This window comes from Taudactylus pleione, unplaced genomic scaffold, assembly GCF_031769625.1.
Source record: "Taudactylus pleione unplaced genomic scaffold, aTauple2 ptg000206l, whole genome shotgun sequence".
NCBI classification, from domain to species: Eukaryota; Metazoa; Chordata; class Amphibia; order Anura; family Myobatrachidae; genus Taudactylus; species Taudactylus pleione.
The window spans coordinates 1,495,090-1,509,667 of record NW_028284608.1 but is presented as its reverse complement, the minus strand read 5'-3'; the positions used below and the strand labels follow the sequence as shown (position 1 = coordinate 1,509,667).

Genomic DNA, 14,578 nt, shown 5'->3' with positions numbered 1-14,578 from the left:
TTTGCTCTTTTTTTGTTGTTTTAATGTACCTTGTACTCTATATGTTCCATACTGCCTAACAAAATGTTTTATATATATTTTATTTATTCTTTTTTGAACCCCCACCTACATAAATATTCTGCACACTTTTTATGAACATTCTTGTGTGTTTTTGTTTGTTATTTTGTGGTTGGACATAATATTCAGACATTATGGCAACAAATCTCTCAATGTCAGTGTCATCTCCAGGTTGTGTTAAAGGACATGAGAATAATAAAAATACAATAAATTATAAATATAATTAAAGTAAATATTTTTACAAATAAGTACATTGCAGATATCATATAATATAATAGAATCGCTTGCGTGCAAGCATCAAGCACGACTTCACAGCACAGGAATTACTTAAGGCTTTCAGGAAGCCGCTTTTAATATTAATCAACTTAGAAAAAAAATGGCTGATTGTGCTGTCTTTATATTAAATAACAGAAATCCACTTTTGCATTACAGCTTGCAATTTAGATTATGTAAAACATATTTAGCATAGTACATTTTAAAATGTTTGTTGTTGTCCTAGCTGTGGGAAAAAATCCAAATATAAGATAGTTGTAGGACAATATAAAATATAAAGTACAATTGTAGCATAACCAGACAACAGAATTAAAACATTTATAGAAGTACATAAGAAAGTAGAACATGTGCATCCATACTATTATAATATGGTGTCTTAAGTATTATGGACCTCATTCAGAGGCGGACGGTAATGCAAACGCAGCTGCATACTTTCACAGATCGCAGTTGCTAAAATATGCTAATGCTTTCCAAAGCCCAGCCGAGCACCAAAGTGGGTGTGCTGTCGATGGTGACTGACAGCACGCCCCCTTTGGTGGGCGTGCTGGGGTCATGGCTGCCAGACGGAGGCATTCCCATGGGAATGCCTACCATCTGGGTCTGGCCCCACTGACATCACTAGTGATGTCAGTGGGAGTGATTTTGGCTCTGATAGAGCCAAAATCACTCCAGGGCTTGCGGTCACCGAGACCCTACCGCAGGGTCTCGTCGCAAGCCCGATGGTCGCGATGGTCTAGACCATCGCAACCATCTTTTTGGCCGCTCGCATATGCTGTGGGTGATTACCCACAGCTATGCGAGCGGCCAGGAGGCCACTCCATTTTCAGGTAGGAGGGCACTGATTCAGAGTGAGCACTATGGTCAGAGCGTCCGGCTCTGAATCAGGCCCTGAGATCAGGGCCATTAAGATCCGGGCTGAGTGGAGTGAAGGGGTGTGGCCTAATCGTGAAGGTGCCTCCTCCTAGGCTGGCGCAAGTCCGTGATCCCCCCACACAGGTTGAGACTGCTGCTGCTGCTCAGCATCAGCGAGTAGTCTCCTACTGCAGCCCAGCACACAGCAGCATGTGCTTGGCTGCTGACAAGAAAGAGGGAGGGGCGGAAGCTTTGGACCCGGGCCCCGCTGGGCCCCTCCAGCAAGCCCATGCTGGGTAATTAGTATCCACTCCTCCCCCCACTCTGCGCCCCTGGCTGAGATGCATAACTATGTTTACTGCGTATGGGATCACAGGCTCAGACACCCCCTGATACGCCTGAGTTTGAGTCCCCCCCCCCAGTTGCCACCCGCAAATGATCCCTGACTGTCAATCACTTTGCAAATAAATCCTGTCTAAGAGCAGCATCGGTAATGAAACTCTGACGCGTGCACAGGCCACCGATAATCGCACATCTACGTAAACATCGGCATCACGTCCATCTCCGAACCAGGCTCTTAAAGAGCAATGATGTGATGTAAACCATAGCAAACAGATTTAAGCTTCTATTAGTATGAATACACAAGATGGATAAAAGCTGTTATATGATTGGTTGCTATGACTTACAACACACAACTGCCCATTGCACCACGTTAAGTCACTTCTATAATGGCTGATTCTCACTTGCACTTTTTATTTGGTACTGTATGTTAATTATTAACTTCACAGCTTAATGTGTTGCTAGAGTGGGGTGATACTGGTTTCTAGGGATGTGGTGCATCACTGATACTGTAGGTCAGGGATGGGGAGCCTCCTGCCTGGGGGCCGTATAAGGCCCTCGGAATCATTTGGTCTGGCCCTCTGAGCTTTTTTCTGCTAACCTCATCTGGCTAGTAGAATGCCTAGAACGGCACCCTACAGGCAGAATCTATGAAGCAATGCTACCTGGAGCGTCCTTAGGATGCATCAGACGGTCACATCGCTGCCCTTACAGCTCCCTGGAGCATCCTCAGGGTGCTCTGGGCATTGCTGTAATCATTGGCGATTGTGGCCCCGCCCCGTACGATGTCACATGGAGGGGGCGTGGCCTGCACCAGCCCCGTGAATAATGTTACATACAGTCAGGTGCTTAAATATTGGGACATTGACAGAATTTTCATATTTTGGCCTCTATTCACCACCACAATGGCTTTGAAATGAAACAAACAAGATGTGCTTTAACTGCAGACTTTCAGATTTACATCCAAATCAGGTGAACGGTGTAGGAATTACAACGGTTTCTATATGTGCCTACCACTTTTTAAGGGGCCAAAAGTAATGGGACTATCAACTCAAAAGCTATTTCATGGACAGGTGTGGGCTATTCCCTCATTATTTCATTATCAATTAAGCAGGTAAAAGGTCTGGAGTTGATTCTAGGTGTGACATTTGCATTTGGAATCACTTGCTGTCGACTCTCAATATGAGATCCAAAGAGCTGTCACTAACAGTGAAGCAAGCCATCATTAGGCTGAAAAATCAAAACAAACCCATCAGAGAAATAGCAAAAACTTTAGGTGTGGCCAAATCAACTGTTTGGAACATTCTTAAAAAGAAAGAATGCATCGGAGAGCTCAGCAACACCAAAAGACCCGGAAGACCACGGAAAACAACTGTGGTGGATGACAGAAGAATTATTTCCCTCGTGAAGAAAAACCCCTTCACAACAGTTGGCCAAATCAAGAACACTCTCCAGGAGGTAGGTGTATATGTGTCAAAGTCAACAATTAAGAGACAATTAAGACTTCACAACAGTGATTATAGAGGGTTCACCACAAGATGTAAACCATTGGTGAGCCTCAAAAACAGGAAGACCAGATTAGAGTTTGCCAAATAACATCTAAAAAAGCCATTACAGTTCTGGAACAACATCCTATGGACAGATGAGACAAAGATCAACTTGTACCAGAGTGATGGGAAGAGAAGAGTATGGAGAAGAAAAGGAACTGCTCATGATCCAAATCATACCACCTCATCAGTGAAGCATGGTGGTGGTAGTGTCATGGCGTGGGCATGTATGGCTGCCAATGGAACTGGTTCCCTTGTATTTATTGATGATGTGATGCTGACAAAAGCAGCAGAATGAATTCTGAAGTGTTTCGGACAATATTATATGCTCATATTCAGTCAAATGCTTCAGAACTAATTGGACGGCGCTTCACAGTGCAGATGGACAATGACCCGAAGCATACTGCAAAAGCAACCAAAGAGTTTTTTAAGGCTAAAAAGTGGAATGTTATGCAATGGCCAAGTCAATCCCCTGACCTGAATCCGATTGAGCATGCATTTCACTTGACAAAACTGAAAGGAAAATGACCCAAGAACAAGCAGGAACTGAAGACATTTGAAGTAGAGGCCTGGCAGAGCATCACTAGGGATGAAACCCAGCGTCTGGTGATGTCTATGCGTTCCAGACTTCAGGCTGTAATTTCCTGCAAAGGATTTGCAACAAAGTATTAAAAAGTGAAAGTTAGATTTAGGATTGTTTAGTTTGTCCCATTACTTTTGGCCCCTTAAAAAGTGGGAGGCACATATAGAAACCTTTGTAATTCCTACAAGGTTCACCTGATTTGGATGTAATTGCCCTCAAATTAAATCTGAAAGTCTGCAGTTAAAGCACATCTTGTTTGTTTCATTTCAAAGCCATTGTGGTGGTGAATAGAGGCCAAAATATGAAAATTCTGTCAATGTCCCAAAATTTATGCACCTGACTGTATATCAAAATGGCCCTTGGCAGAAAAAAACCCTGCTGTAGGTCATCATGGAGCCATTCTACATCAATGGATGGGACCTGTACATACAAAATGCTCTTTATGCCTTTGGCAAGATAAAGCTCATAGAGAAATGACAAAATAGCAAATAGCACATTGTATTCTAACAATATTCACTAACAGTAAGTCACATCAGATACATTTTCTATTCATAACACCAACTACTGTACAACATGTGACTTCAGATCTTTTTGACAATCATCCAACCAGTGATCATCCTAAGATGGATATCTCAATTTAAAAAAAATAAAATAAATGCCTCCAATTAATTTATGATGACAGAGAATGGGTCTGTAAATGTAGCTTAGGAAGGGACCGCTCCATGTGCCCGCCCTGCTTTATAGCCTAACGTATCCATAAAAGATACCACTTATTTGCCCCTTTGTTGGGAAACGTGGTCTACCCTATCATCACTGGTACAGTTCTGAGGTGATGGTCTCACACAGAGCAGGATTATCCATAAAGCAACCTAAGCCTCTAGGACCCGAGGGCAATGAGGAGCTGCTACAATAACCTGACTTTACTTTTTTATTTTTTTAAAACCGAAGAAAGGGGGCCTAAATCTAATTGTTACCTAGTACTCCAACCCAAATCTGGATGCACATAGCATTCGATTTTCAGAACTTTATTTTCTACCAAACACAGCTCCCAAAAATGTATCACAATTTTAACATCAATGTATATATAAATATATTGTTATGCAGACAATTATATTAAACAACCTTTTACTTTTTGGACTTAACAAGGTTCTATCATCTAGAGAAGAGGAGTCTCCTTGATGGTGATAATTTTCTTAGGTACATGTTTGCTACCATTGCCCTCATACGTTATAACTAGGGGTGTGGACCGGCCACTTTTCGTGTTTTGTGTTTTGGTTTTGGATCTGGATCTTTCTTCGTGTTTTGGATCTGGATTGGTTTTGCCAAAACCACCCTTCCGTGTTTTGGGTTCTGGGTTTTGTGTTTTGGATCTGTATTTTTTTTTAAAAAAGCATAAAAACAGCTAAAATCACAGAATTTGTTGGTTTCTCTGCTCCTATGCTATTATTAACCTCAATAACCTTAATTTCCACTCATTTCCAGTCTATTCTGAACACCTCACACCTCACAATAGTGTTTTCATGTCCAAAAGGTTGCACCGAGGTAGCTGGATGACTATGCTAAGCGACACGAGTGGGCGGCACAAACACGTGACCCATCTAGGAGTGACACTGCAGTGGCAGACAGGATGGCAGTTAGAAAAACTAGGCCCCAAACTGTACATAATGCAAAGAAAAAAAAGAAGTGCAAGATGGAATTGTCCTTGGGCCCTCCCACCCACCCTTATGTTGTATAAACAGGACATGCACACTTTAACAAATCAATCATTTCAGCGCCAGGGTCTGCCACACAACTGTGGCTGAAATGATTGGTTCGTTTGGGCCCCCACAAAACAAGCTGGCAATTAATGTGTCCCTGCACAAACTGGCTCTACGGAGGCAAGATGTCATCCTCATCCTCCTCATCCACCGATTCCTCACCCTCTTCAGTGTGTACATCCTCATCCTCACAGAGTATTAATTCGTCCCTGCTGGAACCACAGGTCCCTCTGTACGTTCTGGAGGCTGGTCTCCCTGGAAGAGTTGATAATTCATTTTATGAACATCATCTTCTCCACATTTTGTGGAAGCAACCTCCTACGCCTTTCGCTGACAAGGTTCCCGGCTGCACTAAACACTCTTTCGGAGTACACACTGGAGGGGGGGCAACTCAGGTAAAATAGAGCCAGTTTGTACAGGGACCTCCAAATTGCTTCTTTTTCCTGCCAGTACAGGTACGGACTGTCTGACATGCCTACTTGGATGCTGTCACCGATGTAATCCTTTAACAGACAGACGCACGATTGTCGCTGCTGCTTTGAGGATTCAAGTGCGGCTACAGACCACACAATTCACAAAGACAGAAAAAAAAAAAGAATATTTTTATTGTTTGTGGAGCACACTTTGAGGGTTACACCACCCTTTAACAGACAGACGCACGCTTGTCGCTGCTGCTTTGAGGATGCAAGTGCGGCTACAGCCCACACAATTCACAAAGACAGAAAAAAGAAGAATATTTTAATTGTTTGTGTAGAACACTTTGAGGTGTCACCACCCTTTAACAGACAGACGCACGCTTGTCGCTGCTGCTTTAAGGATGCAGGTGCGGCTACAGCCCACACATTTCACAAAGACCGAAAAAAAAAAGAACAATATTTTAATTGTTTGTGTAGAACACTTTGAGGTGTCATCACCCTTTAACAGACAGACGCACGCTTGTCGCTGCTGCTTTAAGGATGCAGGTGCGGCTACAGCCCACACAATTCACATAGACAGAAAAAAAAGAACAATATTTTAATTGTTTCTGTAGCACACCTTGAGGGTGTCACCACCCTTTAACAGACAGACGCACGCTTGTCGCTGCTGCTTTGAGGATGCAAGTGTGGCTACATCGCACACAAGTCACAAACACATTAAAAAAATAGTTTTTTATTTTTTGGAACACTTTGAGAGTTACACCACCCTTTAACAGACAGACGCACGCTTGTCGCTGCTGCTTTAAGGATGCAGGTGCGGCTACAGCCCACACATTTCACAAAGACCGAAAAAAAAAGAACAATATTTTAATTGTTTGTGTAGAACACTTTGAGGGTGTCACCACCCTTTAACAGACAGACGCACGCTTGTCGCTGCTGCTTTAAGGATGCAGGTGCGGCTACAGCCCACACATTTCACAAAGACCAAAAAAAAAAGAACAATATTTTAATTGTTTGTGTAGCACACTTTGAGGGTGTCACCACCCTTTAACAGACAGACGCACGCTTGTCGCTGCTGCTTTAAGGATGCAGGTGCGGCTACAGCCCACACAATTCACAAAGACAGAAAAAAGAACAATATTTTAATTGTTTGTGTAGCACACTTTGAGGGTGTCACCACCCTTTAACAGACAGACGCACGCTTGTCGCTGCTGCTTTAAGGATGCAGGTGCGGCTACAGCCCACACAATTCACAAAGACAGAAAAAAGAACAATATTTTAATTGTTTGTGTAGCACACTTTGAGGGTGTCACCACCCTTTAACAGACAGACGCACGCTTGTCGCTGCTGCTTTAAGGATGCAGGTGTGGCTACAGCCCACACATTTCACAAAGACCAAAAAAAAAAGAACAATATTTTAATTGTTTGTGTAGCACACTTTGAGGGTGTCACCACCCTTTAACAGACAGACGCACGCTTGTCGCTGCTGCTTTGAGGATGCAAGTGTGGCTACATCGCACACAAGTCACAAACACATTAAAAAAATAGTTTTTTATTTTTTGGAACACTTTGAGAGTTACACCACCCTTTAACAGACAGACGCACGCTTGTCGCTGCTGCTTTAAGGATGCAGGTGAGGCTACAGCCCACACATTTCACAAAGACCGAAAAAAAAAGAACAATATTTTAATTGTTTGTGTAGAACACTTTGAGGGTGTCACCACCCTTTAACAGACAGACGCACGCTTGTCGCTGCTGCTTTGAGGATGCAGGTGGAATCTAGACGGGATTTGGAACCGAGGACACACTACCTCCATCAATTGTCTAAATCCCACTGCACTAATGTCGGATACCGGACGCACGTCTAACACCAACATAGCAGTCAAGGCCTCAGTTATACGTTTTGCTTCAGGATGACTGCTGTCGTACTTCATCCTCATCGCTAGGGACTGTTGGAGGGTCAATTGTTTAGTAAAAGTAGTGATGTTCCTACTTCCTCTCTGGGATGATGAACAACTCCCAGCAGCAGCAACAGCACTAGGAGGAAGAGGTTCTTGATCTTTCCCTATTTTATTTTTATCGGAGAAAGTTTGGTCCTCCATTTATGTTATATTGATATATATACGTGCGGCTAAAGCGCACACAAACACAGAAAATATTATTTTATTTTTGCTGGAGAGTAGTGCACTTTGTGGGTTACACCACCCTTTAAGAAATGAGCCAGCCGGCTCTTTACTTATGGGACACAGGCGCACGCTTGGCGCTGCTCCTTTGTTGATGCACGTGCAGCCACAGTGCACACAATTCACAAACACAGAAAATAATTTTTTTTTTGGTTTGGACTGGAGTGTACTTTCGGGGGTTACAGCACCCTTAACGGTCAAGCCAGCCGGCCCTTTACTTATGACACAGGCGCACGCTTGGCACTACTTTGTTGATGCACGTGCGGCTACTGCGCACACAATTCACAAACACAGAAAATAATTTTTTTTTAGGTTTGGACTGGAGTGTACTTTCGGGGGTTACAGCACCCTTAACGGTCAAGCCAGCCGGCCCTTTACTTATGACACAGGCGCACGCTTGGCACTACTTTGTTGATGCACGTGCGGCTACTGCGCACACAATTCACAAACACAGAAAATAATTTTTTTTTGGTTTGGACTGGAGTGTACTTTCGGGGGTTACAGCACCCTTTAACGGTCAAGCCAGCCGGCCCTTTACTTATGACACAGGCGCACGCTTGGCACTACTTTGTTGATGCACGTGCGGCTACTGCGCACACAATTCACAAACACAGAAAATAATTTTTTTTTTGGTTTGGACTGGACTGTACTTTCGGGGGTTACAGCACCCTTAACGGTCAAGCCAGCCGGCCCTTTACTTATGACACAGGCGCACGCTTGGCACTACTTTGTTGATGCACGTGCGGCTACTGCGCACACAATTCACAAACACAGAAAATAATTTTTTTTTTGGTTTGGACTGGAGTGTACTTTCGGGGGTTACAGCACCCTTAACGGTCAAGCCAGCCGGCCCTTTACTTATGACACAGGCGCACGCTTGGCACTACTTTGTTGATGCACGTGCGGCTACTGCGCACACAATTCACAAACACAGAAAATAATTTTTTTTTTGGTTTGGACTGGAGTGTACTTTCGGGGGTTACAGCACCCTTAACGGTCAAGCCAGCCGGCCCTTTACTTATGACACAGGCGCACGCTTGGCACTACTTTGTTGATGCACGTGCGGCTACTGCGCACACAATTCACAAACACAGAAAATAATTTTTTTTTTGGTTTGGACTGGAGTGTACTTTTGGGGGTTACAGCACCCTTAACGGTCAAGCCAGCCGGCCCTTTACTTATGACACAGGCGCACGCTTGGCACTACTTTGTTGATGCACGTGCGGCTACTGCGCACACAATTCACAAACACAGAAAATAATTTTTTTTTTGGTTTGGACTGGAGTGTACTTTCGGGGGTTACAGCACCCTTAACGGTCAAGCCAGCCGGCCCTTTACTTATGACACAGGCGCACGCTTGGCACTACTTTGTTGATGCACGTGCGGCTACTGCGCACACAATTCACAAACACAGAAAATAATTTTTTTTTGGTTTGGACTGGAGTGTACTTTCGGGGGTTACAGCACCCTTTAACGGTCAAGCCAGCCGGCCCTTTACTTATGACACAGGCGCACGCTTGGCACTACTTTGTTGATGCACGTGCGGCTACTGCGCACACAATTCACAAACACAGAAAATATATTATTTTTTTAGCACTTGGGGGGAGCACCCCTGATGGACAGAGCACCCCCTGGACAACACTACAGCACTCCTTTAGGACTGGGACACTGCACAGGACTTTGGAGTGGACACAGCCCCTATGGAGAACTGACTGCACAACACAGTCCAGCCAGCCCCTATGGACTTTGAAGTAGTGGACACAGCCCCTATTAACAACAGCAGCACAGCACAACACAGCCAGCCCCTATGGACTTTGAAGTAGTGGACAACAGCAGCACTACACTACACTACACTACACAGCCCTAACTCCCACCCTCCCTCTTCACTGTCCACAGCCGAGTGAGAAAATGGCGCCGATGCGGGTACCTTATATAGGATCCAAAACCCGCGAGACTCGGAAGGCGGGATGATGACGTTTTGCCTCGATTTCAGATCCGAGTCAGGCGGGAAAAGTCGAGCCTGATTCGGATCGGACTCGGATCGGGGGGGCTCGGGGGGGTTCGGATTTCAGAAATCCGAACCCGCTCACCCCTAGTTATAACCATCCATTTCAGGTTTATTTTTTTGCCGAGATGTATTTACCCAATAATCAAACTAAGCACAGCTTGGCAACCACAGTTCGGGAGGCTACATTTTCTGGGGGGTTTTTGCATTTATTTATTTTTTAAATTTTTCTTTTTTATTATTAGTTTTTATCAACAACTATTTTCCCAGAATTTTTCCAAATAAAATTTAAGGAAGAGGCATATGGAGTACACAATAATTAGTTTAGGGCATAACTACCATACACGCCAGTGTTTCCCAACTCCACTCCTCAGGGACTCCTAACAGTGCATGTTTTCCAGATCTCCTAGTTGGTGCATAGGTGTGTTCATTAATGGCTGATACATTTTCAAACATCCACAGGTGGAGCTAATTATTTCAATTGTGATACTGAGGAGATCTGTAAAACATGGACTGTTAGGTGTCCCTGAGGATAGGCATTGGGAAACACTGATATACTGTACACAATACCAATTACATTATAAACTCTTAATATAATTCTGGTCTGAATCTTCACTAGTACTGCCCCAACACAATGGGCTGCAATGACATTTTGGCAGTTAATTATATTTAAGTAATAATAACCAGACACACTAGATGTAAGAAGAATTTCAGAGGCTGTGTTGTAGGCGGAATATGTTTCTAATTTCCAAACTTTATGGGGATATTTTCTACATATCAAATTTTTTAATGAAACCAAAAATTATTTGCAAACAATATTAAAATAATTCAATCAATATTAACTGAAAAATGAACCATGGATTGCATTTCTAACTCCCAAGTTTAATTGATTTCTGCAAAAAAAAAAATACTGAGAATATCAATGAGAAAGAAAATAACTTAAAAACGCACATTAACTTATCAACTATAATGTATAGTTGGCAATTATATTATTATGCAGTTGTTGTGCCTATTTATGTTAAACAAACAGATATTGTTGGCAAATATTAATATAAATATGAACCAGTGAATATATTTATTATATTTGTTTTGCTTTATTATATTTGTATTTAAATGTTTTGCCTGATAATTTGATTTTCTCTTTTTTCTTTGAAAGGTTTCACTTGTTTAATTGTGTTGTGATTGTTTAATGACCGTTTGGCATATTCTGCAGGCAAAGGCCCAGAGACTCTTTATGCTGGTTATAACCTCAATGATAATGAGTGGCACACTGTACGTGTGATACGGCGAGGAAAGAGTTTAAAGTTGATAGTGGATGATCAACAAGACATGACAGGTGGGTGCATTGAACTATTTTATCCTGCAACATTCACTCTATTAGTAAACTTACCTGACCTGCTGTGTGCACCACAAGATGACACCGCCAAATCACAAGGAAAGGAGTTGAATTTAGTGGCTTATAAAGCAATGGATGGAAGAACAGCAAAAATACTTTCCAGGCTTGCACATATTTTATTATTATCCTTTATTTTTAATGTCTGCAGCACCAAATGCAATATACACTAGGCATTTGATAAAATTCAGTGCACTTTCTGTGTTGACCCCAATGGAAATGTCACAGCTAATCCCTATTCTCTTCAATGGATGATGTATAATTGGTGAACTGCTTCACTAAATGCTACATCATCTGCTACATCACAAAATTAACAATTTACAGTAATATAGGGATCGCTAATCGCAGATCACTTGTGCCGCAGGTCTCAAAGATGGATTCCAATGGTGGTTGACTGTACACAGAAGTGGCTCTACAGTATCTATGATCCACATTTCAAGAATAATATACACTAAAATTGCCTAAGCCTTAAAGCATTTCTTCCCCATCCTTTTATGAATGTGCAATATAACATCATACAAAAAAGCACAGTGTATATGTTATTTGTGGTATAAGTTACCTGGAGCAAATAAAATATATTCATCATTAGCTGGTGCTACCCCTAAGTGGCTGTAAGTGGTTGGCGCGTTTAGTGTCAGGATTTTCCACACTGAGCAACAGCTGTACACATGGAGGGGCAGGTGGTGAATGCTAGTACTTGTAATGTCACAGATGAGCAACATAATTGTTGTTGCCATAATCAATTAATTTACATGGTCCTAATTAACCAACACAATATTATTTTTACCATTAATTAATTTCTTAATAATATTGTCCCCTTAATATTTATTTATTGTTATGTTGTTAATTTCATAAAAAAATGCATTCTTATTGTATTCGATAGTACTAAATTGCCTACAGTAATAAATGCATTAAATAATTGTGACCCCCATAAATATATTTATTATTTGTTTTGGCTACTTAATCTTTAATTATTGCCACTTTAATATACCATATATGTTAAATATAGCTAATTATTATTCTCTGTCTAGAGCTATTTTCTGGTAGGTTTTTCATAAACAAGTCATACATGCCGACTTTTAGTTGTACCTCTCCAGCAGTGGCGTAACTAGGGTATTTGTAGCCCAGGGCAAGATGAAAAATGGAGAACCCCCCATGTGTGTGTGCTGAAAAGTGGGCATGACCACTGTAAAATGGGGGCATGTCAACATGACACCCCCCATTACTCTTCACTCTGGGAACATTCCTTTCCATTCCATATGCACCTTAATGCCCACAGTAGTAGTGCCGCTCTTGCAATGCCCACTGTAGTAGTGCCCCTTATGGAATGTCCCCAGGAGCAATGCCCTATGAAGTAGTGACCCTTATACAGTGTCCCCAGTAGTCCACCCATATACAGTGCCCCCAGTAGTGCCCCTTATACAGTGCCTCCAGTAGTGCACCCTTATACAGTACATCTTATAAAGTCCCCTCTATGCAGTGCCTCCAGTAGTGGTCCCCCCTATGCAGGCCACCAGTAGTTCCCCTTATACAGTGTATACAGTGCTCCCAGTAGTGGTCCAAAGTAGGCCCCAGTAGTGCCCCTTATACAGTACCCCCAGTATGCAGTGCCCCCAGTAGTGGTCCATCTTATTCAGGCCCCCAGTAGTGACTGTTATACAGTACCCCCAGTAGTGATCCCCCCCTATGCAGTGCCCCTTATACATTGTCCCCAGTAGGGGTCCACCCTATTCAGTGCCTCCAGTAGTGATACAGTGCCCCTATACAGTGCCCCCGGCCAGTAGTGCCCCTTACATAACACACACACAGACATACATACATACACAAAACACTTATCTGAATCCCCGCTCCTGCTGGGCCCGCTGCTGTCCCCTCCTCCGTCCTCCCACTCAGTCCTGGTTGGTACTATGGGAGAGACATCATGATGTCTCGCTCATCATCCACTGCAGGAGCCGGAAGGCGAAGCTCATGAGTGAGCTCCAGCCTGGCTCCGGCAGTGGGTGCAGCAGTCTATGAGAGTCTGTCTGACTCTCATTGGCTGCTGTAACACACAGCCACCGGGTAGTACGAGTGTACTACCAAGCGCCGGCGGCGATGTTTGTGTTACTGTGTAGTGCAAACCGCACTCATTGAGTTCCACACTATACTGATTGACATGAGCCCCGGGCGACCTGCCCTGGATATGCCACTGCTCTCCAGGACAACCCTGGTGAGGAGATCCAGTTGACCATTTTGGGGGCGGGGCAGGCTCTTCGAGTTATTAGGCCCATCCCTGTCTCTGAAAAAATCCTGTGAATCGCAAGTCTGTGTAGAAGCGGGAAGGGCTAAAATCACGCAAATCGCATCATTCTCGCAACGCCCCCTCCATACTGATCCATGATTCCCAGTATTATCTCCCCATCCTGCCCACTTCACTAGGAAGTCAGCGGGATGCAGAAGATCCACCCACTCTTCTTGGGGTGTGGGGGACTACCCAAAAAAGGTGAGTCTCCCACACCTTCTTGGAGAGTAGGTTATTATGACTTTTGAAAGCACTGCAAATCACCACAAATTGCTGAAGATTAATGAAGATGAATTAAATATTTTTACCTTGTCCCTGTACTACCAGCAATGGCTATAGCATAGTGTCCAATTGCCTTTATCTGTCAGGAATATTCCCAGATTCCAAAGAGTTCCTGAGAAGGTTTTGTCTTTTGAAATGTCCCTATTTTTCAGTATTGATCAATAAAATTCCTATATTTCTGCATATTAAATGCAATTCTCTGCATCTACTCTCTCATCTAGGCTTTATAGACAAATATTCATGCATAGCATTTAAGATGCAATGAGGAGACTATCACATTTTGTAAGCAGGAGATGATAAGTAGGGATTGTACCGCTCGAAGGACTGGCAGGAGTATTTGTATTTTTTTTCCTGTAAACAACATTTTAAACTACAGTTTTTGGCAAATCCAATTTTATATAATTCCCAGTGAGCTAACTTCTTTGCTCCAAATTCTGACATATCCCAAACTGATGCTAGCTGGGCTACACCCATTATGTTCACTAGTTTCCACTTCCACAGGATATTAGGAGACTATTCTAGTGACCTCTGCACAATACAGTCATTTGATCAGGGCCGCCATCAGGGGAAGGGCTGCCAGGACTGGAGTCCTGGGCCCAGACAAGAAGGG

The 14,578-nt window shown here is 43.1% G+C and overlaps 1 protein-coding gene across 15 annotated transcripts in view; it reads left to right on the top strand.

The window, feature by feature from the left end:
• Positions 1 to 14,578, top strand: part of NRXN1 (neurexin 1) — a 1,439,010-nt gene that overhangs the window by 715,262 nt on the left and 709,170 nt on the right. For all 15 annotated transcript variants that reach the window (XM_088477984.1, XM_088477983.1, XM_088477988.1 and 12 more), the window contains one exon: positions 11,226 to 11,348. In XM_088477984.1, the coding sequence (XP_088334110.1) occupies positions 11,226 to 11,348 (123 nt within the window). The remainder of the gene's footprint in view (positions 1 to 11,225; positions 11,349 to 14,578) is intronic.